The sequence below is a fragment of the Sciurus carolinensis genome, chromosome 5, assembly GCF_902686445.1.
Source record: "Sciurus carolinensis chromosome 5, mSciCar1.2, whole genome shotgun sequence".
Classification (NCBI taxonomy): Eukaryota; Metazoa; Chordata; class Mammalia; order Rodentia; family Sciuridae; genus Sciurus; species Sciurus carolinensis.
This window is the reverse complement of record NC_062217.1, coordinates 168,057,216-168,081,000: the sequence shown is the minus strand read 5'-3', so window position 1 is coordinate 168,081,000 and position 23,785 is coordinate 168,057,216. Positions and strand designations below refer to the sequence as shown.

General features: G+C 50.3%; 1 protein-coding gene across 1 annotated transcript in view; it reads right to left on the bottom strand.

Moving 5' to 3' along the window:
- Nucleotides 1-10,050: 10,050 nt before the first annotated feature.
- The window catches only part of Dmbt1 (deleted in malignant brain tumors 1), a 45,028-nt gene continuing 31,293 nt past the window's right edge, over nt 10,051-23,785 (bottom strand). Inside the window, 9 exon segments of the mRNA XM_047553880.1 lie at nt 10,051-10,508; nt 12,827-13,215; nt 17,563-17,747; nt 18,651-18,859; nt 20,912-21,062; nt 21,295-21,327; nt 22,189-22,206; nt 22,776-23,096; nt 23,454-23,656. Of these exon segments, the coding sequence (XP_047409836.1) occupies nt 10,187-10,508; nt 12,827-13,215; nt 17,563-17,747; nt 18,651-18,859; nt 20,912-21,062; nt 21,295-21,327; nt 22,189-22,206; nt 22,776-23,096; nt 23,454-23,656 (1,831 nt within the window). The 3' untranslated portion in view covers nt 10,051-10,186.

The window sequence follows — 23,785 nt, the reverse complement described above, 5'->3', positions numbered from 1 at the left end:
CCAAGTGGTGCTTAGGGGGATTTCATAAAGTGACATTGGTGAGTCAGTAACATTTTTACGTTTTGCTACATTGTAACAGCCCAACTGTCTACCAAGGACCATTACCAACAAACACAATAATCTGGAGAACATAAGTATCCATTTTCCTGAAATCAAACCAACTCTGGATTTCACCAAATTTTTAAAAACAGCTTGATCAAATATGCAGGAAATAGTACCTAATTTGTGAGTAGTGGGATGCTGGGGATCAAACCCAGGGGGCCTCTACCACTGAACTACATTACCAGCCCCTTTTCTAAATTTTATTTTGAGACAGGGTCTCGCCAAGTTGCTGAGGCTGGCCTGTAACTTGGGATCTTCCTGCCTCAGCCTCCTGAGTTGCTGGGATTACAAGGTCATACCTATACACCTGGCAATAGTTTTTTTTAAAAGGTGCACTTCCCTAATCTGCAGTGGGGTTGGCATCTTTTTGAGTGTACAGAGTTGCTCTGCTCTTCTATGAAACGCCCGTTCCTGACTTTGGCCCATTTCCTATAGCATTGCTCTTCTCTTCTTCCAGTGGATCACAGGAGCCATCTTGTCCTTTCTGACCCACGCCTTCCTTTGCACACAGCCCTAATGTGTTGGTAGTCTGAGGGGCTCAGAGCTCAGCACCCCTGCAGAACAGGGTGGACTCCTGGGCTGCGCTACCTGCCCACTCAAGCTGTTCTGGCTGAGGGATGGAGGGAGAAGCAAGCCTGGAAAGTTTTCTCCTTGCTCCACATTCAGTGCCAATTCTAGTTCACTGGTCAGGCCCCAGAGTGTTGCTAACATAGAGCACAACACCTTCTCCTTCTCACTCTGGAAGCCGTTTGCAATCACCACCTGCTTGCCTTCCTTCCGCCCTGGGGTCGCAGAGAGGAGGGAGGTCCTGACATTAGCCCCCAAGCCCCTGCTCATGAGTCAATCCCTGTCCTTATTTCTAGAGCCTATTGAAGATGGGGTTTCTGAGACCTGCCACTGAAAACATCCTAACCTCTCCAAGGTCCCACAAACAGAAAATTAGAGAGTCATAGAAGAGCAAGGGGTTGTGATGCCTGTTGGTGCCGCCCTGGCTTTTTCACTTTAGGAGATACCAAATAGCCTGGGCAGGTGGTCACCAAGAAACCTTCCCGATCCTTCTGACAGAATATTAACTTCAGTCTCTTAGTGGTCCTGAGGCTTATGAGCACATCCGCTACTTCAGTTCAGTGCTTCACCAAAACCTCCAGCCAGTCACAACTGTTAGAAAACACATCCAAATAAAAAGAGTGAGAGGGAAACAAAGAAAGTATGAATACTCATCCTGAAGATTCACATAAAACCATTCTTTATGACTTTGCTAACTTAAACTCCATCAATTAGGGTTCCAAAAATCAAATTAATCAAAAACCAGATACTGCTACAATCCCACCCATACTCCTGTGGAACAAACAACCCAATACCATTTTGAGAATTTATTACTAATCTTTGGCACAAACTCAGGAAGTTCAAGTGAAAGTTCTAAAGACTTCATTTTTGTGTGTGAAAATATCCAAATTCCTATGTGGCTGTTCTGGCTGGAGTTCTCTTTTGCTTCTGTATTCCATGGCCATGGTCACCAGAGAGATTAAGACACAACTGTCTTTTAAATGCACCATTGAATGTTCCCTCCATTCCAAATCAGCTCCTCACTTACCCTGTGGCAAATGCTCTTCCTGGTGCATAGCATAGTTCTGGGGTTCTAAGTCAATGTTACCCTGAAATCCTTTCCAACCACAGCTTTTGAGTAACAGGTCTCCGTGTTCAAAGTACACCAAAAACTTGATAACTATGATCATTAAAAAGGGGAAAGGGATAATGGCAAAATCTCAAAATGAGAATCAATAACAAAGGGAAGGATGGCTCCTTTGGCCACAAAGAAACCTGCCAGCACCAACATGACCAGGAGGTCACACTTCAGATCCCCACAGGTGGGATTTGCCCCTGTTACGAGCATCAGTCCTGTGATATTCCTGCCAAGAATGCAAGACCAGATCCACCATAAGGAAGTATCGGATGGACCCGAACAGAGGGGCATCACACAGTCACTAAGCCTGAACTCTTCACAGCTTTCAAGGACCTGGGAGGTGGGGCAGACTGAGGACCCCGGATTGGCCAGCACTGAAGAGGCGTTGTAACTAAATGAGGGTCTGCTCTCCAGTGGAATCCTGGACCCTGAAAATGAAAGAGACTTGGTGGGGACCGTTGGTAACATTGGATTGGAGGCCTCACCAGAGCTGATTTCTGGAATCGGCGACAGGGCAGAAGGATGTCTTTGTTTGACAGAAATCCTTGCTTGGCTTATTCAGGGCTGATGAGGCATCTCGTCTGCAGCTTGCTCAGATGGTTCAGGGAAAAACGACTGATGAATAAACAGGGAATAAACAGAAGGAGAGAGGGTGGTGGAGCAAAGGAAGGGAGAGGCCGCAGAGGGATCTGCCTCTCGTGGATCTGGGAGCTCTCCGTGCTCTTCTGGCAACATTTCTGTATGATGGAAATCACTTCAAAATAAATTAAAAAGAAAAAACTCAAGTTGTGCCTTCAATGATACCGTTGGCCATCTTTAACATTCTTATTAAAACCTCCATGGGCACGTTCTTCAAGGTTAACCTGGAGTGAACTGGAGTGAGTAGGCACCTCGCTGACCAGAAAGCAGGCTGGCGGTTGAGGACCCAGGAGAGGACAGTAGGAATGCCTGCCGGACGGGTGCAGGGCTTCATCTAGAGATGGTGAAGAAAACTTGGAACTAGAACAGGAGGGGATTGCACACTATGGTGAAGGTTCTAGAAGCTACTGGATGGTATGCTTCCAAGTGGTTCAATTCATACAGTTTGAATTTGAACTCAATAGCAAAGCTGCAAAACGAATCTGGAGTCCATTCACGACCCGATTGCTGACTTCTCTGGCTGTCATCCTTAGCATTTTATTCATATGTTTGCGTTTCGTAGTTTTGGTTTACAGCCCATTTGGAGTGGGAGGTGTTTCTTCATCAATTTCCCTTTGTCTCTCCCTACTTCTGCCCTTCCCCTGCTTTCCCCCAACCTCCCACGAGTGCTGTCCTCTCCTGGCCTCAGGGTTTCACGGGTGCCCCCACTCGGCTCCCTCCTGGGCCCACAGCCTGGAACCAGTGGAATCAACTGCAGTGGGGGTGGGGAGAGGGCAGAACTGCCAAAGATGGGGGCCTGGGCCCTGTCTGTGTCCTTTTCTCCCACAGTCCTGGCCCTCTGATCAACGGGATCACATCAGTCTCTCTTGCTCGCTGGGTGGGTGGACTCATTTCCAGAACCTGTCCAGTGAGCCTTCCCAGCCCTGTGGGAACATGCAGCCGAGCTTCATCCCAGCTTGCCCCTGGGTTTCCTGTCGTTTCTGAACCTGGGACACATTGCTCTTTTACTTGAACTTGCCAATTGACTTTTTGTTTCTCTTTTTATAGACTCTCCCTTACTGCTAGTGTTGAGTGCCTGGGAGATTGTCCCCGCAGGGACTCACTGTAGCATCTGCATCAGACAGTAAATGAGATGTCGAGAAGTGGCTGGAGAGTCGCCCCTCAGAAGCTCAAGGTGTGGCAAGGCCTGCAAGCAGCAGTCAGAAGGAGCTCCCTGCTGGAGGCTAAAGTTTGAAAACTACTTTCCGATACAGCTCAGCCTTTTTCAATTCCCTTGCGCCATCTTTATATTTCACTCGAACAGGAGCACCTCTAGTTCAGCAGCCTTCATCTCCAGGGACAAAGTCGATTTTCCCCTCCATGTTACAGGAAGAAGTAGGCACATGTTTATAGACATATATACAACGTGAGAAAAATTCAAAGACAAGCCCCAGGCCTGGTTTTCCTAAGCTTCTAAGGCTGGGCTTGCTGTCCATAGTCTCGGTGAGGGAGCTCAGCTGCAGTGTCCAGCCCCCATCTTGAGAAGTTGGCCCCAAAACTCTCTCTCTCTCTCCTCTCTGAGGTAGACTACACTTCAGAAAGGAGTGAGAGTAGGACACGCCTTCACATCCACCAACCACTCCCTGGGATGGAGCCCCGCTTAGGACAGAGTCCTAGAGCTCCCAGTCCTCTGAGATATTCCTCTTCCATTTCTTCTGGAGGTCAAAGACTATCATCACTGCCTGCGTTGTGCATAGTGAGCCGCAAATATTCTTGACAGCTCTGCGAGTGATATTTGAAGACTTTTTCCAATTGTTATGGGCTGGATTGAGCCCCACTCTGCCAAGATTCATCTGCTGAAATCCTAACTTGAACGGGACTGTATTTGGAGACAGAGTCTTTAAAGAGGTAGTTAAGGTTAAAGGAGACATTAGGAGCCCCCATACTAATATGATGTCACAAGAAGAGAAGATTAGGACAGAGATGCACACAGAGAACCTGGACTTCTGGTCTCTCTCCATAACTGTAAAAAATCAGTTCATGCAGTTTAAACTCCCCAAACTTTGATATTTGTAATTGCAGCCCTAGCAAACTAGTTTACCAATTCACATCCCAACACTAAACACACACACACACACACAGATGCACACATACACACACACACACACATACAAAGGCCCACATGCTTTTGTGATTCCTATTTCCAACTGAGACTGCCTCCCTAGAAATCAAAATCATTAAAACAACCCAGACACTGACCTGAGTCAAACATAATCTCAAAAACTCCTGAATACGGACGATGAAGGCAGTCGAAGGCAGCATCAGATGCTGCATGTCTGACTCCGTCTCCGACCTCAGGCTCCTTCTAGTCTGATACTTTGGGTGTGAACCTCTTCTCCTCTGCAGGCCAGTCCCCAGAATCTAGGGTGACCAGCCAACCCAGTTTGTCTGGGACTGAGAGGGCTCTAACTTACAGGACTTTCAGTGCTAAAATTGGGAAAGTCTCAGGAAAATAGACCAGGTTAGTCACACTTCCAGAGTCCTGGGGGAAATAGAAATGAAAATTCAGTGATCAAAGTAGAAGGAAGGGACACAGATTTTATGACCAGGTGGCTTTCACCATGCAACAGGAGTCAACCAGCCCCCCTAACAAACCTGATAGGAGAGCCTTCCACTGTGATTTTATAGGTCCAAATGTCCAGCAGCTTCCTGGTCCCTCTCACACACTCCTCTCCTCTCCTAACATCTCACCAGTGACACCCACATGGAAGGAAAGCGACACATGAAGGTCTGTCCTAAGAGTCTTCTGATCCCGGTGAGCTCCAGCATTTCAGTCTACAACCCACACCACCCCTGAGGTTGGCACTCCCCATTGGCACCTCAGCCACCTTGGTCCTCCGACCCTTGGATGGCCACAGAGGAGAAGCATCAAGAGGAAAGCGTTCTTCCCCTTCGCCCCCAACACTCCCCTCCGCTGAAACCTATAATGGCGTAAACGGTGGAAGCGGATTGGTTGAGGGGAGATTCTGACGGGATTGGATCACAGGAAAGTCTGGGTGGTAGCCTACCCAAAGCTCTCTTGACCACAAAGTAGGCTGTAAATAAGGATGGGACAAGTTTTGGAAAATTTCACCCCTCTGTTGACTACTAACTCTTCAAGAATCTTCACTCAATGGCAGGAGCCCTACCTCCACAGAGCGCTCTTGCTCTGTGTGCTTTGGACCCTCCTCTTCCTTCTGAGCAGTTGCCCCAGGCTGAGCCCTCCAGGTGACAGAGGACATCAGTGCCCCACAGGCTCCATCACTCACTCTTGGAGCTTTATCCTTCGGGAGATCCATCTTTGTGTCTCACAGGGATGCTGGTCTTCACTCCAGAGCATAGACAAAAATAAGAACTCCTGGCCAGGAGTTCCAGGACAAACAGAACTGTCACCTGCAAGTGGCCTCAGGCCAGAGATGTGAATTAGGGTTGAGGGACTTCTGGCTCCTGTGTGGCTAAGAGGGGCCAGAGAGGGAATTTGGTGCTGAGCTCAGGGTAGGGAAGAGAAGGTGAGGCCTCAATATCTTAGTGACACAGCTCCTCTAGGTACCCAGTGCATGCCCTGTCCCTGTCCTGCCTCTGGGCAGCTTATACCTCCTCAGGGGCCCACAACCGTGGTCCACCTGGGCTTTGTGGGTCTTGCTTTCCTCAGAGCCTGATGCAACTTGCCAAGACCTCTTCTGGCCTAGGTAACCTTAGATTTCAAACCTACTCAAATAAGATGCCTTTCACCAGAGGTAATGCAAATGGAGGAAATTTCAACATAGTGGCAGCCCAGTAAAGAGTTTTTCCAAGCTCTCCTAGCGTGTGGATCCCTTATGGATGAGCTGTGGGCCATGGCATGTTGGGAAATGTTGACCAACAAGTTCTGGGAATGATAGAATCCTGATTTGAAGCATAATTCCCACTGGTTACATGCCTCCCCCAGGCCATTTGATGCTAACAATATGGTGCTACTGGGAATAGACAGGTTGTCACTTAGCATTACATAGCATTTCTACCAGACAGATACGATAATGCAAATAACCTTAGGCAATGATGGCAGTCATATGGAGCCAAATAATGAGGAAGCAGTGAATATACCTTTGTTCTTAATATAGTTTACTAAATTATAAGTCTCTACATCTTAATTCTTAGTAACAGCTGTGCAGATGAGACCCTTCTCCAAGCTCCCATGCCTATTCCACACTCCCAGATCAACACTGTCAACTGGGAGGGGACTCTGAGGTCAAACCCATCTCGCTCTGGAACTAATGACCATGAACTTGTTCTGATGAGCACATCCTGAAAGCCACTTTGATGCCATCAAACATGTTGGATTGTGAGTCCCATACTGGCCACTTCGGGGGTCCTTGGGTCAGGGACAGGCCAGAGTGTTTAGTGTCTGCAGGGGTTGTTGGGAAACCACCTTCAGCCTATGGTAAGAACTTGGCTGGAAAGAAGAGCAATTGACAAGTGTGTTGTGAGAGAAGAAAATCAGTTTTGTTTCCTTATGGATTGAGGAAAGGGGGCAGAGGAGAGTTTTCCAGAGTCTTTTATTAAAGCTGAAAACTGCAGCAGCTTCCTTTAATGAACAACTACTGGCTCCCCAAGAAACCAAGTAGCAAGCACCCACCAACAAAACAGCATGGAGGCCAAACCACGGCACCTTTGACTTCCACAAGCAGGATGTCAGTGGGTGATGGGAGGAACACAGCTCTGCATGGAAAGGGCTGGAAGGTAGGTTCTGTCCCCAGAAGAGAACAGGACACAACTCAAAACAAGTAGTATGAGTCCTGTCCCTGTTGTTCTCACCACTGGGGCACCTGTCCTTCCTTTGAGGGTTAGCCCAACACAGGGTCACTGGGCTCGGAGCAGGTGCACATCTGCTCAGGCCCTACCTGGGCTGGTGCCTGCCTTTCACTGCATTGCCCCTGATTTCCAGGACAGGCTGGCCCCGCAGGCTGACCTCCAGGCTCTTCTGGATCACCCCATTCCAGGAGGGCAAGAGGGGTATGGCAGTGACGGCCAGGAGAAGAGAAACTGGCAGCACCAGCCCCTGGCTCCTCTGCTCCCTGGAAAGGCTCAGAGCTCCCCTACAGCCCACGGGGAGCTGGTGGCAGCTCTCAGTCAGCTCTGGTCAGAGCTGGCAGCTCTGGCCGAGTCTCAGCTGGAATTAACCGCCCCTTTGTCCTGGAGTGTCCCCAGCTGCTGCCCTACTGGGGTCTCAACCCACTCACGTCAGAGTACAAGTTAGGCTTGTCCTAGCAGCTCCCTCTTGGGGAAGGGGTCCAGAGCCTGGCTCCAGGGGTGTACATCAGCACCACCAGCACAGTACACAAACATCCCCCTTCCTACAGAGTTGAGCTAGAGACCTAGGGTCTGTCTTGACTTCTCATTTCCAGCAAATTCATTGCCACCTTGGAATCCATCCCTTCCTTTGTCTCTTCTGAGCTTCTGGGGTCACCTGTCAACCCCCTTCTCCCTGGAGATATTGTGCAAACAAGACTCCTGTCCTAGGGACCCTCAGAGGTTTGCATCCCCCTCCCTGGACCCTCTCCAGCCCACAGCTGTGGACACACTGTCACAAACAGAAATGTCTCCTGGAGAAATGGGGACATCATGCTTCATTTTAAGTCACAAGCACAAGGAATTATGGTGTGGTGAGCATTCTTTTCTTTCTCTGGTCTTCATCCTTCTTATCTTGCTCAGGACAGAACCAAAACATGCCATACTGGGAGGACATAGTATCCATTCCCTGGAGGGTTCTGGAAGCCCTTTACTGTTCCTGCTGACAGGATCCAGTTGAGGAGTCCAGTATGTAGGTGAACCTCTGTATACACTGACCAAGCAGACACTTGCTTTTCAAAGGGATTCCTTCTTCAGTTTGCCCTATCATAAGGAAAGCTTGCAATCTGCACTACAGCCCAAGAAGCTGATTGAGAAAAGGAATTCTATCCAGAGAAAGCTCTGTGGCTGCTAGGATTTGGCTCACAGCTGCACGTGGGTGTAGATTTGGCACCATTCATCTGTAACCGTCTGCCCAGCCCTGAGCCTGTGGATTTGGGAAAGACCTGACTCCCGCCTTTCTCCACTGCCACCTCACCCAGCCCCGAGTCAGAGTGCTGCTGGGTGCCAGGCTCTGCACCTGTGCTTCTTCCATCCTCTCTGGGTGCCCGAGTACACGGGATCCGTGTCTGAGTGAGTTCTGGCTCCACGTCCTGGTGCCCGGAGGAAGGCCACTGGGGGTGTGCTTCATCCGCCCAGTGTGAAGCCTGCCGCAGCCAGGACCACGGCTAGAGAGGCCCCACTCGCCGGAGACGGCGGTGCTGTGGTAGCCCCCCCGGGAGCTGGCTGGCTTCTCTAACGTCTGCCACAGCCAGGGCTGGGGAGAGAGGAGCCAAGACAACAGAGCTGGGACCAGGACCGAGCCCAGAGGACGAGGACAGGGCAGAAAAGCAAGGACAGTGGTGTCCCAGAACCGTTCAGAGGGGAGGGATAAAGAAATCAAGGAAGTGGTGACGGGGAAACCGAGGCCAGGCCCCAAACGGAAGTTGAGTTCAGGCTCGAGGGACGGATTGCACATCCTCTTGTTGCCAGGAGAGGCAGGGAGGGGTTTTGAGAAGGATCTCAGAGCTGGGCTTTGGGAGAGCAAGTCTGGCCTGTTTCCAGATGTACTGGAGGGGAGAGGGTTGCAAGAGTCCCAGGCAAGAGGCAGACAGGGCCTGAGCTACTGCAGTGGTGCAGGGAGTCTAGGGAGAAGAGAGAATGCCCGGGCCAGCCCTCCTCCGCCCCACAGGCCTTTCCTCCGAAGCTCCCACCCCATCAGTTGTGCCCGCACAAGATGTATTTCTGACTCCATCTCACGCCCCTGGAGTGTCAGCTCCTCAAGGGCAGCATTTTGATTTTTATCTGTTTATTTATTTGCCTCCTGGCACACAGTAGGCCTTCAATAAACTAATGCGCTGAATGAATAAGTAAGGAAAGAGTCTAGAACCAGCTGGCCACAGGGATGGGCCTAACCCAGGGCATAAAGAAAAGGAGCTGTCAGACACACACCCAAGGGTGGCACCCTGATTGTGAAGAGGGTTTGTGACCACTACTGCCCCACCCCTGCCATCATCACCATGGCCAGCACGTCTACTGACTTGTCCCCAATCTGGGAAGATATCCTGAGAAGCACGTGGCAAACACTGCCTCATCCACGACCCAGACCAAATAGCACAGCAGAGACTGAACTCCCTGCTCTAGGTGGGGGACAGGAACCAGCCTGTGAAAGGCCACTCCATTCAGCAGTCCCAACGAAGGCCTCCTGGGTCCCCACAGCTGCCCAGACCTGATTTCAACATGCCTGCTGTTACGGTTTGTTCTCATGAGGAGGAATAAGATTGTCATCGATACTATTCATCTCAGTGGCAATGGTAATAGTCACAGAAACTACCCAACACCCAGTGACTCACACCAAGCAGGGGCCAAGGCAGTTTAATTAACATTACTTTATTTAACCCTCTCAACAGTCCTAACGGATGAGAAGCGTGGGTTCTGGCAGTTCAGACCCAGGAGAGAGAGGTGCCAGGTCTGTCTGTTTCCAGGTCAGAACTCTGCCCACACCTACACACGGGCCCCAAAGACCTTGAGCCTTGGGGGAAGGCAGCAGCCAGGTCTAACTCACTCGGTGTGACCAGGCACAGCACAGTGTGCCTGGTGCATGATAGGTGCTCAATCTGAGTGGGAACCAGCAGAAGCTTCCCAGGTCCTGGAGAGTCACGGGCGTGGGCGCAGGCGGGCAGTGGAATTCGAGGGTGGCCGCTGACCCAGGCTCCTCTTCTCTTCAGGGGGCGCCTGCAGCTGGATGGGCCCCAGGACGACGTCCACCTTTTCCTGGTAGGCGCCCACGTCCCTTTTGGCTCTCACCACGCAGCCTCTGTAGCAGCGTGAGGAGTAGTCGTAGGCTCTGCACACCACCAGCTTACACTGCAGGTACACGGAGGGGAAGCGGTTCAGGAAGTGGAAGGAACTGAATTTGAAGCGGACGATGCGAGGTGATGGCTGGTAGTAGGTCTGGTAGGTTTCATCCTTTATGCACCTGGAAGAAAAAAAACGCAGCTCGTTAGCTCTCACCAGGGCCCGGGATTCGGCATGACTCAGTCACACCAGGTGCGGAACTCCTAGACCCCCAGGCCTCCGGCCCACCTCGTCGCCCTTCGGCAGGGTGTGTGGATCACAGCTTCACGGAGCAGCCTCCAGACAGATCCTGGCAGCTCTGGTACACCCCCAGCATCTTTAAGTAGCAAATCCCCTGGGGTTTCCAGATAGACGAACAGTCCCCATGGTGCACGATGGGGTGGGGCCCAATCCCAATGACCATGTGCTCCAGGGCCCCCAGGAAGCTGGGTAAGTCAGGGAATGGCTCAAATTTGGAGCCCAGAAGCAAGGCAGCACTGGGCTGCACGCTGGGTACCGCTGGCACTCCCTGACCTGCCTGGCCGCCCACTCCCAGAGTCCGCCTCTCCTGAGCCTGCTGGACCTGTGCAGCTCTACTTCCCACACTGGCCCGAGCGCCCTCCAGAACCCCTCCTCCAGGATCCAGCACTTCCCAACTGGTTGGTGCTAGAAGGAAAGTGTCCTAAGACTCTGCTTACGGAACTCTGCTAAGAAACTGATAAGGAAGCATCTCCTGGTAACCACATGACGGGACAAGAAAGGAGCAAGGAAAACTGACCCAGGGGCTGGTTCTAGGGCAGCCTGTCTGTCCTGAAATCCAGGCCTTGGGTCTGTCTGCTCACCCTCCTGCTTCCTCTTCCAGAGCTTTCTTCCTGCCTCTGCTTTCAACTCAGCTGATCTCAAATACCCAGATTTCTTTTTCCACAGCAGCCCTCTTAGCCACTAAGATGGGAGGTGGGACATTCAGAGGTGGGACATTTTGTGAAAGGGCAGGGTTACCTGGGAGCTGCCTGGGCAATGACTACATTTCCCATAAAACCCTGCCAGTCTGGGGCTCTGTGTGGGCCAGAGCTACACAGCCCAGGCTGCTTTTCAGAATCACCTGGGAAAATTGTTTAAACTACAAGAACAAAATTTAAAATAAAATAAAAATGCAAGACACCAAGTCTGACCAAAGAGAAAGCGTGTGGACAGGAAGCATCTGAGCCCAGTTTATTCTCATGGGCTCCAGGGGGAAGATGTGGTTGAGGGCCAGGCGGAGTCAGTGAATCCTATGTTCCAGGCCCATTGGGGACATTATCCCCAAGTGCAGCTCCCCATTCTCCCAGCAAAGTTCATCAATCATATATATGGCGGAATGTCACCATAGACAAGAATCCTTAGGCCAGGAAGAAGGAAATCACTCCCTTGGCTGCATTAATTTTGATCATTTTACACCACTTTAAATGCCACTTTGTTACTATTTGAGGAACAGGGTTCTAGGTAAGCTTTCTCCCCATCTTTGCTGCTGAGTGGGCGGCTATGAATTGAACCAAATACGTAGACTATGGACAAGACAAGCCTCAATATCTGTTTACTGAACTGACACATGCTCAGACTATACCTGGAAAGAGATGTTGTCTTGGGATCTCAGGGAAGGGAGATTCCCAGCAGCACCCTCACCCTGTTAGCATGACTTCCTGGGAAGCAATGGCTGCCAAGGAGTAAGCCAAGCAGCACCATGCCACCCACCCGCAGACTACAGAGTGGGGATTGATTGGACCTGCACGCCCTCATCTCTGGACCCCTTCCTGAGTGCAGAAGAGTCAAACCCCACGTCACCAGCAGGCCTCATCCGGGGAAGCTGGAACCTGGGAGAGCAGATCTTCCTGAGCTGGACTAGAGACCTTCCCGGACTGATGGAGGTCATGGGGACCTCCACTGCCTTTGGTGTGACTACTCTGTGGACAACCTGCTGTGCCCACTACGTGCTAGGGGCCCATCCACTCTTTGCCATGTAGTCTTCCCAGTAACCTTCTCTTGTGAATGTCACTGTCCTCAGTGGACAGGTGAGGAAACTGGCCCAGAGGTACATACTTCAACCTTGGTCGGCTCTACAACCAATGCTTTTCCCACTGCATGCAGGGCTTTCTAACCTCAGGCTGGAGTTGGGTCACCTGGTATCTAATCCCAGTTCACAGCCAGCCTGACCACTGGTGGGTTCTTCCATTCTGACATGTGATCAGGAGATGGGGCAAGATCAACCTGCCTTTCTAACCAGGAGGTGGTCCAGGACACGGCACAAAAGCCCCTCAAAGGGAAAAGCCACATGATGTGACTACATATGGCATGGGATCTGTCTACACTTGAACTGCTAGGAACTCTGGTTAATCAAAGTCTGGAGTCCTCAAACCTTTAGGCTGCTCATTGTTTGACTTCTCAGGCAAAGGTTTAAATCTTACTCAGAAAGACAGTCCTTACCCACTCCGGATGAGATCATAAGTCAAAGATGAGAAGTCGTTGGGGTGTGGGGAAGCCACACAGGTGTCCACAAACAAGGCCAGGGAGGCATCAGAATGGAGGATTTCAGCCTGAAGATACAAATTCTGGTCCAGATTCACTAAGTATGGACTGCTGGTCACAGGATATAAGAAAGAGGGCGATGTGTAGAAGGAAATGTTCACGTCGAAATTGCCATACTGGACTTCTTTGACCTCAATGGTGTCATTAGCAATGTACATGGTGTGGACCCAGGTGTTCTGGAGCATCTTGCAGCTGACATGAATGCGGAGGTCCTTCTTCCTTTTGATGATGCCATTTGACACGGTTGCTTTGAGGACATTGGAATAGTTGATGGTGTCATTCTCTACCTAGGAGAGGCAGGTCAAAGAGCAGAGTCAGGCAAATGCCACCTGCTGAGGGAATCTCATTGCTGATTTGGGTTAGAGTGAGAACAAGTGACAATGAGATTCCAAAACCCTTCCAGAATCACAGACATGGCACATGCCTCTGCCATGGTGACTTTTACCAGGGCTGGATGTCCAGCTCAACCAGCAAGACCCCTCCTTGCACAATCCCTGCTTCCCCTGACACTTGACAGGGACCTCAGTGTGGGCCAGTTGTCGGCACCTCTTGGAGTTCCTCCTCATAGCACAATGGGCTATGGTACATTGACCTGCCATGCAACTAGCCAAGTTGGCATGGATTCCAGGGCTTAGGGCTCAGAATAGAATGTTCTGTTTCGTCCTCATTGTTGCCGGGGTCTCAAGCTAGTCACATACTTGTTGGGTGGGGCGGGCTGGTGAGGTCAGGGCTAATTGCTTTCTGCTTTGCCACGTGGTGATTGATTCTATGGGAGCTGGAAGCCACAGAGATCTGCAGTTGCATCTGCAGCAGCTCTTGACCTCTGAGGTTGGGACTCCCTCGAGGCTCATATGGACAACTGAGTGAGTCCTGGAAACCCTTGAGCCCTTCCTGTCCCACCCACTTGTACCAAAGAACCATCTGCAACCATGCCTTTCACTAAGCAGGAAGAACGTTGGTGCCCCCGCCATTTGATGTGCCCACCATCTCCGGAGAGTGGCCTTTCCAGGGATGGGAGTCTTACACCTGGGGGGCCTGTGAGCATTTCAAGGAAAAGATGAGGCCTAAATATACATTTCCCCCCTTTGGCTTGCCAGTGTGTCACCAGTAGCTTGGGTAGCATCTATAGGTACCTGTGGAATGAATGGAAAGAACAGGAGCCAGAGGCCCAGTGGAAGTTCTGTTATGAATGGAGCATGGGGCAGCTGAATGGCCAAGAGGACACAGGTGGAAAAGGTCCCCAAGAAGCTCCATGATTGTGATCATCTGGCCCCAGCAAGGTAAGCACAAGTGTGCCATCGCCAGGCTGCAGTCTACAGGACTTCCTCCCGGGCTGGGTAATACTATGGTCTGAAGTAAAGCTCTCCCAGTTCCCTAACTGTGACTGCCAGCACGCCACCGGTGCTTTTGCAAGAATGGGCAGGAGAATAACATAATAATGACCTAAACGGAAGTCCTAAAACATCAGGCAACTTTGCTTTTCCAGAGAGAGAGAGAGGTTTTCTGGGTTAGTCATGTGCCTATCAAGGGCTCAAATTCCATTACTCCATTCCTCCATTACTGGCTGGCTGGGACACTGAACAAAGTCCCTTCTGAAGCCAGCGTTTGTACAACTCAAATGGAATTGTTCTTCAGAACAGAATGTGTTGGAGAATTTTCTACTTCTTGCCTGCATTGCAGAACTCTGAGTATGTCTCTTCCTGGTGAAACACGGGAAAAGAGAGGAGCTTAAGAAGATACTTAACGAGGTTTTCAGCACCTCTCAGCCTCCTCTCTGATCATTTCCTTTTCCTTGCCCCAGACCAGGAACTTGGGGCAAGTTAATCTAGACCAGCAGGGGGCGCCAGAGGCTGCACTCTGGGCCCAGATCTGGGGAAGAACCAGAGGAAAAGGGATCTGTGCTATCTGCTCAAGAAGCACAGTACATTTTCTCTTTCCACTTTCTAAAAGGAAAAAAAAATTTTTTTTTTGCTTTACAATTCAGTACCAACAGTTGTCACAATCAATCGTATGAATTGTGTCACCTTCTTACGCTTTCAAAGATAAGCTCAAGTGCTGTAACTCTGCACATTAACAGGAAAATGTTCACATACTCTCCATTTATGTATGGTTTCTGTGGCAGAGCTCAATTCTGAATCCACTCCAAACACAAACGTGGAGTGAAGATTTATTTCTTGCTCAAAAGAAAGAGTTCTAATTCTTGATTAAAATTTATTATTGGCATCTGCCCAGTTCAGAAGGAAGCTATCTTGGTAAGTAATAAAGTCTTACAGATAAGTCAACTGATGTTCTATAGGGACCTGGACTCTTCCTGCCTATACCCTCACGGGGGAGATCTCATCTATTCAGTGACATCAAGCAACATATGTCACGCACCTGCTATGAGGGGGACAGACTGGCAGAGCTATGGAAACCTCCAACTATGGATAACACAGTCCTGCTTTGTCTCCTGGTTCCAGTTCATGATCATGTGATCCTGGGCAAATGGCTTAACTTCTGGAAGCCTCCATCTCCTCGTGATTAAATGGGAATAAAGTTGTCCTGGGAATTTTAAAAGTTCTGTAGAATTCTTGGTTCAGTGCCTAGCCTACATAGTAACTATTAATATTACTATAAATAAAGCCGGGTGTGGCAGCACATGCCTGTAATCCCAGCAACTTGGGAGGCTGAGGCAGGAGGATCACAAGTTCAAAGCCAGACTCAGCAACTTAGTGAGGCCCTAAGCAACTCAGTGAGACCCTGTCTCTAAATAGAATATAAAAAGGACTGGGGATGTGACTCCATGGTTAAGTGCTTCTGGGGTCAATCCCTGGTAGAAAAAATAAAAAATACTACTATAAAGTCTTGGGCTCTGTATCAGGGCACTGAGGTTGCAAAGATGAATACACATCAGTTCACCCCAAGGCACTCAATTTGATAGGTGACATGGGCATTTAAATAAATGGGGGAATTAGGATGTGGCATCACTGCCCACCACCAGGCAAGTGAGAAGAAACAGGGGTGGCGCATTGTTTGGTTGCAGCTAATGGACGAAGGACCATCTGTGGGTTGTTCAGATGCCCATTCTCCAGGCTGCACATTCAGAACACCTTGACAGACTGACTCCAGGGGCGAAGCTCCTGACAAACCAGAACCCAACATGACTTATTTACCAGGTGAAATACAAAAGCCAGGTTGAATAAACCACTGTGTGACCAACACATATTCTTCCCACCACATCCCTCCCAGAAGGAGCCCTGGCATATGTAGGGGGCCTGGGAGACACGCAGCAGGCACATCTAGATGGCAAGTGTCCCCTTCCACTCTGTGTTCAAAGGAGCAGATAATGGGCAGCCTCACCTTGGCACCTAGCACAGTGCCCTGGGACACAGCAAATGCTTGATATGGCAATGACCCTAACTAACCATATCCACACAAACCGGCGTCACATACATTGTACATATGTGAGCATTTCATGCCAAGTGCACCCTGCAATTCTAAACCAAATTAAGGTATTGATGCTTTTCCTGCCCCATCACAAAATCTTGAAATAATTATTTAGGTGTCGGAACTTAGAATGACTAACTTGAAACACATTTATATAAAATTAAGTGCACCCATGACTAATGGGTGCATTGAGATTTGACAAGGCAACCGCTACCGCAATAAAATGTGGCATGTGCCATTGCACCTGCCTTCGGTGACCATCCCCTGCAGCCTGGCAGAGCCAGCCATGAACCAGCTTTCCATGGATGCGCATTTCTTCTCCACTTCTAAATGCTATATAAGTAGAATCATGAAGCAGGTCCTCTTCAGCTTCTGGTTCCTTTTGCTCAGCAGAATGTTCCTGAAATGCTTGGGTTCTGGAGTCAAATGTTGCCCTTCATGGTCAAGTGGTCCTGGGCAACCTGCCTGACCCCTCAGCTCAATGCACCATTTTTTAAAGAGGCAATAACAATAGGAGACTACTTAATGATGATTTCGGGAGAGAGACGCAGACAAATCACGGAATCTATAACCTGTAAGATGACGACCATTCCCGTTTGCCCAGGATTGAGGAGTTTTCTGAAACAGGGAATATCCCATGCTAAAGTCTGCAAAGACCTGGGCAACCCAGGATGGCTGGTCACCCTAGATGGTGACAGCTCAACAACCGTACAGGCAGAGACCAGTTTTAATTGTGAAGCTAACGAGTCTGCAGGCCTCTGCCAAGACTCAGCAATGTGTTTACAACATGTTTCCTAAGTTTTGTAAAATATATTTGTATTCTTTGCTCCGTGACAATCCTGCTGCTCTCACCGACTTCAACCCCAACTGTATAAGCTTCAGGCCTTAAAAACCCAGGGCTGCCCCTGGAAGCTGTTCTGGGGATCACTAATGTGAGTGGCAGCCTGCCAGGTGCCCTCTCTGCAGGACAGAGCTGGAGAAACTACCTGAGGAGCTTCAGGAGCTTCCTCCCTCTCTCCTCCCCGCTCCTATTTGGGAGTAGTTGCAGCTCTATCATGGTACCGAAGATTTCTATCCTCCTTTACTCTGATTAGGTTACGATCATATCATAATGGTAACTTCTGGATTCCCAGGATTCAAGAAGCTTAATACCGACCGCTGTAAGAAAGCAGCTAAATAGGAAATAGAGTGGGCAGCCCCAGGCTTACCTGCTTGAGGGTGCCACAGCCTGAGTAGGGAATTGTGAATACCACGTGGCTCCATGTTATCTGGGGCTGACACCTGTAGTTCCCACTCCATCCAGGAATGACAAGGTCCCTGGCAGAATAGCCCAGGGACTGGAGGTAGACCTTGTTCACGCTGGCCTGCATGTGATTCGGCAGACAGAGCAGACCTGATGGGCACAGGAAGATAATGCCCTTGGTCAGCTCCTCCAAACCCCACAGTCCTACTGGGCACTCCTCCCAGATAAAGATGGTGACCCAGATGGTCAGCACGTAGGGTACCTGCATGGAATACACTTCACGTCCACCTCCCAGGGCCCTGGGCTCAAGCCAGCCCCATCCTCGGGAAAGCCCCATGAGGACCCATGGACTGGGGTTTCTCTAACAGAGTACTACAGGTGGGCTTTTAAACAACCCAAATGAATTGCCAAACTACCACTTACCCACAAAGTAAAGTGAATTGCCAAACTACCACTTACCCACAAAGTAAAGTGACTAGAGTCCAATTGTGGAGAAGACACGAAATCAAGTCATTTAGATATGAAGAAAGCCAAAGCTTTAAATCCTAACTACATAAAAAAAACCATGGACATCACCTTCCCAGTCCTTGGCCAAGGTTTACATTAGCTCATATAACGTCCTAAATCAGGACCATGTGGCCTTTGCTGGAAGTGGCAATGACCAGCTCCATCCACCTTCGGCTAGAAGGCAAATGTGTTAGGTCTCAGGACATGGCCAGTGTCCCATACTCTGAGATGGTCACAAAACTTCCAGCCAAGTAGTCACCTGTGCTGTGGGCACTGACTTCCCACCACGGGCTGAGCGCATCCTCTTGCGCCTCCTACTGTGTCTCTGCCGACTACAATAAGGCCCATACGCCACTCATCAGTCAGAGCGCGTTTCAGGCAGCCAGAACCCAGAACCTGCCCACGGCCTCTCTCAGCAGGAACGCAAACCTGGGACCTGACGGGGCTGCTCTAATTTCTTATTTCACCACCGAGGAGAGCTGAGCCGCAGAAGGCCCCCGGCGGTGACCGCCGCACTCCTAACCCAGCACTCCCCAGGGCACTCACTGGTGCTGTCATTGGAAGGGGTGGAATAGAACTCAGCCTGGAAGCCTCTCCGCGTGATGCTGACGTCGCTGATGAAGCGGACGGACATGAAGTTCGACGTGGATGTGAAGGAGCCAGTGGCGCCATTACAGAGCTTGGCGATGAGAGGGGAGCTGTGGTGGGGGCCGTCGAAAACCTCGATGTAGTCGAAGCTGCAGCCCGTTTCAAGCCTAGGGACAGGGCACCAACTTTAGCCCGCTTTAGTCTGGAACTTGACACAGGGGTTCAGGCCTGGCGGGGGGTCAAGAACTGCGTGCTAAGAACTCTGACATTGATTTTCTTGAGTTGAGGGGGTCTGTCTCCCCACGACCACTATGCTTGGATCTGTGTTCAGTTTTTGGGGACACACGTGAAATCTGCAGCCTCTCTGCCATAATCTTTCAAATCATAAAAGGAAGGGTTCACATCCTAATTTAGACCATCTTTCTTCCATCAAAGGATTCCTGGTTCCCCCAGAATAAAACAAACATTCAATATAAGTAGCGATAAATGTGGGTGAGGATGTGGGGGGAAAGGTACACTCATACATTGCTGGCGGGACTGCAAATTGGTGCAACCTCTATGGAAAGCAGGATGGAGATTCCTCAGGAAACTTGGAATGGAAGCACCATTTGACCCAGTTATCCCACTTCTTGGTTTATACCCAAAGGACTTAAAATCAGCATACTATAGTAACACAGCCACATCAATGTTAATAGCAGTTTAATTTCACAATAGCTGGACTATGGAACCAACCTAGGTGCCCTTCAACAGATGAATAGATAAAGAAAATGTGGTATATATGCTCAGTGGAATATTACTCAGCCATAGAGAAGAATGAAATTATGGCATTTGCAGGTAAATGGATGGAACTGGAGACTATCATGCTAAGTGAAATAAACCAATACCAAAAAACCAAAGGTCAAATGTTCTCTCTGATATGTAGATGCTAACGCACAATAGGGGGGAGAGAAGAATAGAAGTTCATTGGATTAAACAAAGAAGAATGAAAGGAAGGGAGGGGAATGGGAATCAGAAAGACAGTAGAATGAACTGGACATAGCTTTCCTATGTTCGCATGTGAATACGTGACCAGTGAAACTCCACATCATGTAGAAGCATGAGAATGGAAAGTTATACTCCATGTATGTATAATGTGTCATTCTACTGTCATGTATAACTAAAAAGAACAAGTTTTAAAAATGTAAATAAATAAATAAAACAAAAATATCCATGAATTCATAGTGATGGAAACAAGTAATTGAGTAAATAAATATTAGGTTAGTCAAATAACCTCTCTGAAGCTCAGGTTTCCTATTTACGAGGGTGAAATAACCCTGTTCCTGCACACTGACGAGGGCCACGGTGAGGCTTCAGTGAAATGGCCTATGGAAAAGTGCTTTCTAAGATGTCACTAACGGTGGCCGTCATTGCCATTGAGATGTTGGCTAAAGAATCAGTCAGGTTTAGGTGCAGCCCTTGTATTGTAGTGAGACCCAAATAAAATACCTTTTGCAAAATCCCACATGAATTTCTAAAGCAGAAACTTCCAAGGTCACTCATTTTGCTCTGCAGTGACTGTTAGAGGAGAAATCATGGTTTCCTGCATCCAGGATTCTAAAAATTATGGGTTCCTCTTCCTGCTCAGCTTGGCCACTCCCTCCTTGGATATTAACACACTTTTGGTGATGTCTCCTTCAGCTTAGAACAATGATTCCCACTGAGGAACAGACCACCTGGCCTCCCAGCAGATGCCCACCTCTGCCTAATCCAGGGAACTCATGGAGGAAGGAGGGAGAGGCCAGGGAAGAGGCCCAAATGGGTGCCATTATTAATGGGATTATTTGCATTGTTCCCCTTGAGAATATCATTACTCCTAACAACAGTCCCTCCCAGTAGGTGACATTTCCCAAGCATTTTCACATACTTCTGTCCCAGAATCAACAAAGGAAAGGAGAGCAGGCATATTATCCCACTCCTTGGGTTGAGCCTTGAGAAAGTGGAGTGATTCCCATGGTCACATAGCAAATTAATGACAAACCAGGGACCTGAAACCAGAGCCCTTGTTACTCAAGGGATCTTGTCCCCAGACCACCACCCACATGGGCTGCTCCTGTGCTAGGTCAAAAACTGAACCCGTAATAAAAAAATGTCGCTGGACAAACCCCACCCCTGAATTGCCCATGCCTTCTCTTTCTAAATGTCGGGTCCCCAACTCATTCCGCTTGCACCCACGCACTCACTGGACGTCTCTGAAGATGATGGTCACACGATAGTTGTTCGGGACCTCGATGTCCCACACACATCTGGCATTGTTTGGATAGTTCCCAGGGTAGAATGGGCTAGAAAAGTTTCCTGATGATTGGGACAGGAAGCCTCCGCAGGAGTAGTTCACTGCCAGAACAAAATGGAAACATGAGGAGCCTGCAGCACACGGCTCAGTCACCTGGAGGAATTTCTACTCAAAACCCGACAAGAGGAGCCTGGACCTGCACCACCCACTGAGGGCTGGGAGAAGCCCCCCAGGGAGGCTGTGCCCCACCCTCTCATCGCCCTCCACGGGAGCGGAGGGAAGGAGGATTGTGGGCATCTCTGCCACGGACTTGGCAGGGAGCCCAGAACTTACCATTTGGGTAGCTGATGGTGGAAACAGGAGCTGCTGACAAACAGAGAGAATCGTGGTCAGCTTTCCAGCACTTTTTACGTGGTTGTTGAGGGACGGCTTGTTTGTGCCAGGCACGGCACCAACCCTGGGCTTATAGTGGGGGCTGGACTCAGGCTTGCCCTCAGTGGGAAGAGAGGACCAAAGGCATGGACTGAGGCCCAGGTGGAGGAACGCCCGGGGAGGGGTGGGACCAGGGGCTTGGCTTCTGACCCAGAGTGAGTGGGGAACAAACCAGGCAGGCGGGCAAAGAGGGGGGTTTGCGCAGAGGGAATGTCATGTGCAGGGGGGCCTGCCATGAGAGATTTGAGGACTGCAGTGCAGACGGCGAGGGGGACACTAAAAAGAGGCAGGGAGTGAGTTATGGAAGCCCCAAAACCGGGACTGACATTGGCATTTCATGAAGCGCCTTGGTCTGCTCTGTGGAGGATGGATGGGAGGGGCAGGTCCAAAACTGCAGCTGCAGGAAGCCAGGAGGTGAGAGGAGGTGAGGGGAGGGTGGAGAGGAAAGAGCTTAGGTGCCAGGAGAGCACCGGGAGGAGCAGAGGGTGAGGGGGTCCTGCCCACTGCACGGTGAGCTCTGCCACACAGCAGGCCCTGCTTGGCCCACCCCAGACAGGTTTGGGGTCCGAGGACAGGCGTCTTTACAGGTGGCAGGCCCCTACTGGGAACGCCCTGGAGATCTGAGGCCCGACTGACCAGGCCACTGAAGGACCAAGCTGTTCTGGGCCTAGAGAGAGGCCAGCCCTGCCGGGTTGGGCCGTCAGCTGCAGGGCCTGCAGCGTGCCAGGCAGGGCATGTCGGTCAGGGCAACGCAGTGAGGTGGCGCCGGAAGTGAGTGGAAATTACAGCACTTACTAGGTGTCGTTGTGTATCCTGAAATGAGACAGAAGAAAAGCATCGGTCACAAAACTGTGGCTGGGAGGGGTGGTCAGAACAAAGCAGGGACAGCCCAGCTAACTCCTAACTGGCCCTTCTAGTGAGGGCGCTGCGGCCCACTGAGTTACCACAGATGAGAGGAGGCCTAGTGCGTTTCCCTGCCGCTCTCCCAGCCCCATCCTTATTTGAGGGTCATCCGCACCACAGAGCTGAGGTCCCAACCACCATCACTTTCTAGCTGCCAGAAACATTCTAAAATCATCGCAGTTGCCATTGGAAGCAGGGCTGCCATGATCCCCCCACTGAAGAGCAGAGAAAACTGAAGCTTAGAGAAGTTGTCATCGCTGAGGTCATGGAGCCACATGTGTCTCCAGCATGTGGCCCTGGGATCCAGAAACCATCCAAAGGGAAAACAGGCCCCTGCATGGTCTTCCGAAGGGGACAGACCAAGGGGATGAGCTGACAAGCTCCTGCTGTTCCCTCCTCACTGGCAGTCACTGGCCTCGAGCTCTCATTTGAGAGTGGGTCACAGGTGAAATGGGCCCTTCCGTGACATTGTGCTGTACCTTCGCAGATGACACCAGCATCTTCCTGGTGACCACAGTTGTGGGAGAACCATTCGCGGCTCCGGCACTGCCAGAGTGTGGATTCCGTCCCCAAGCAATCCACGTCATCCAGGGTGATGGGGCCAGAGCCAGATCCAAAGAAGGCATTTCCTGGGGCTGATCGTGCTGGTCCACACCCCAGCTGTCTGCAGACCACCTGTGCATCCTGAATATTCCAGGAGTCATCGCAAACTGTGCCCCACCTGCCAGCATGGTAAACTTCCACACGCCCAGCACAGTTACCATAGGAGGAGTTTCCATAGACCAGTCTCAAGCTGGCATCTGAAAGACACGTGCAGCGAAAGATGACCACATCCCACCACGAATCTCAACCAAAGAGTCCTCCAACCTTTCCCCTCCCCCATTTTCAAAGGTCCCCCGCCTCGGGATGGAGAGGTGCTGGCTCGGCAAGGGGAGTCACCGGGACTTAATAGCAGACCCCAGGCCAGGCATGTCCCCTATTCTGCACATCTGGTTGCCATGGCCAAGGACCAACCACTCCTGAGGCTCACACGGGTCAGCCGTGAGATGAGAATGGACAAACACTGCCAAAGCCTTTCTTTGATTTCCCCGGGAGCCACAATGCACTCATAAGAGGGGGCTGGATAAATCCAGCAGGCCTCACGGGTCTGCACTTACCTCTGGGAAAGGAGTTATACCAAGCCAAGAAGCCACGGTTTTGGACACTGGCATCACTTCGGAACTGAACAGTCATCCGGTTGGTAGAAGATGTGAATATCCGGCTGCTGTTATTACAGATCCTCCCCAGATAATTAGTACTACTCGGTGGTCCGTCGATGACTGCGACGTAATCAAAACTGCAATTGCTGTGGAGCTCCAAGCTGCGTGGGAAAAAACGTACCCAAGTCAACACTGGAATTCCTGCCACCCACCCGCTTCCTGGATGGTTTGGACATTACAAGTGATGCTGTGGGTCACGAGCTTGTCTTCTAGCTCTTTCTCCAACAGAT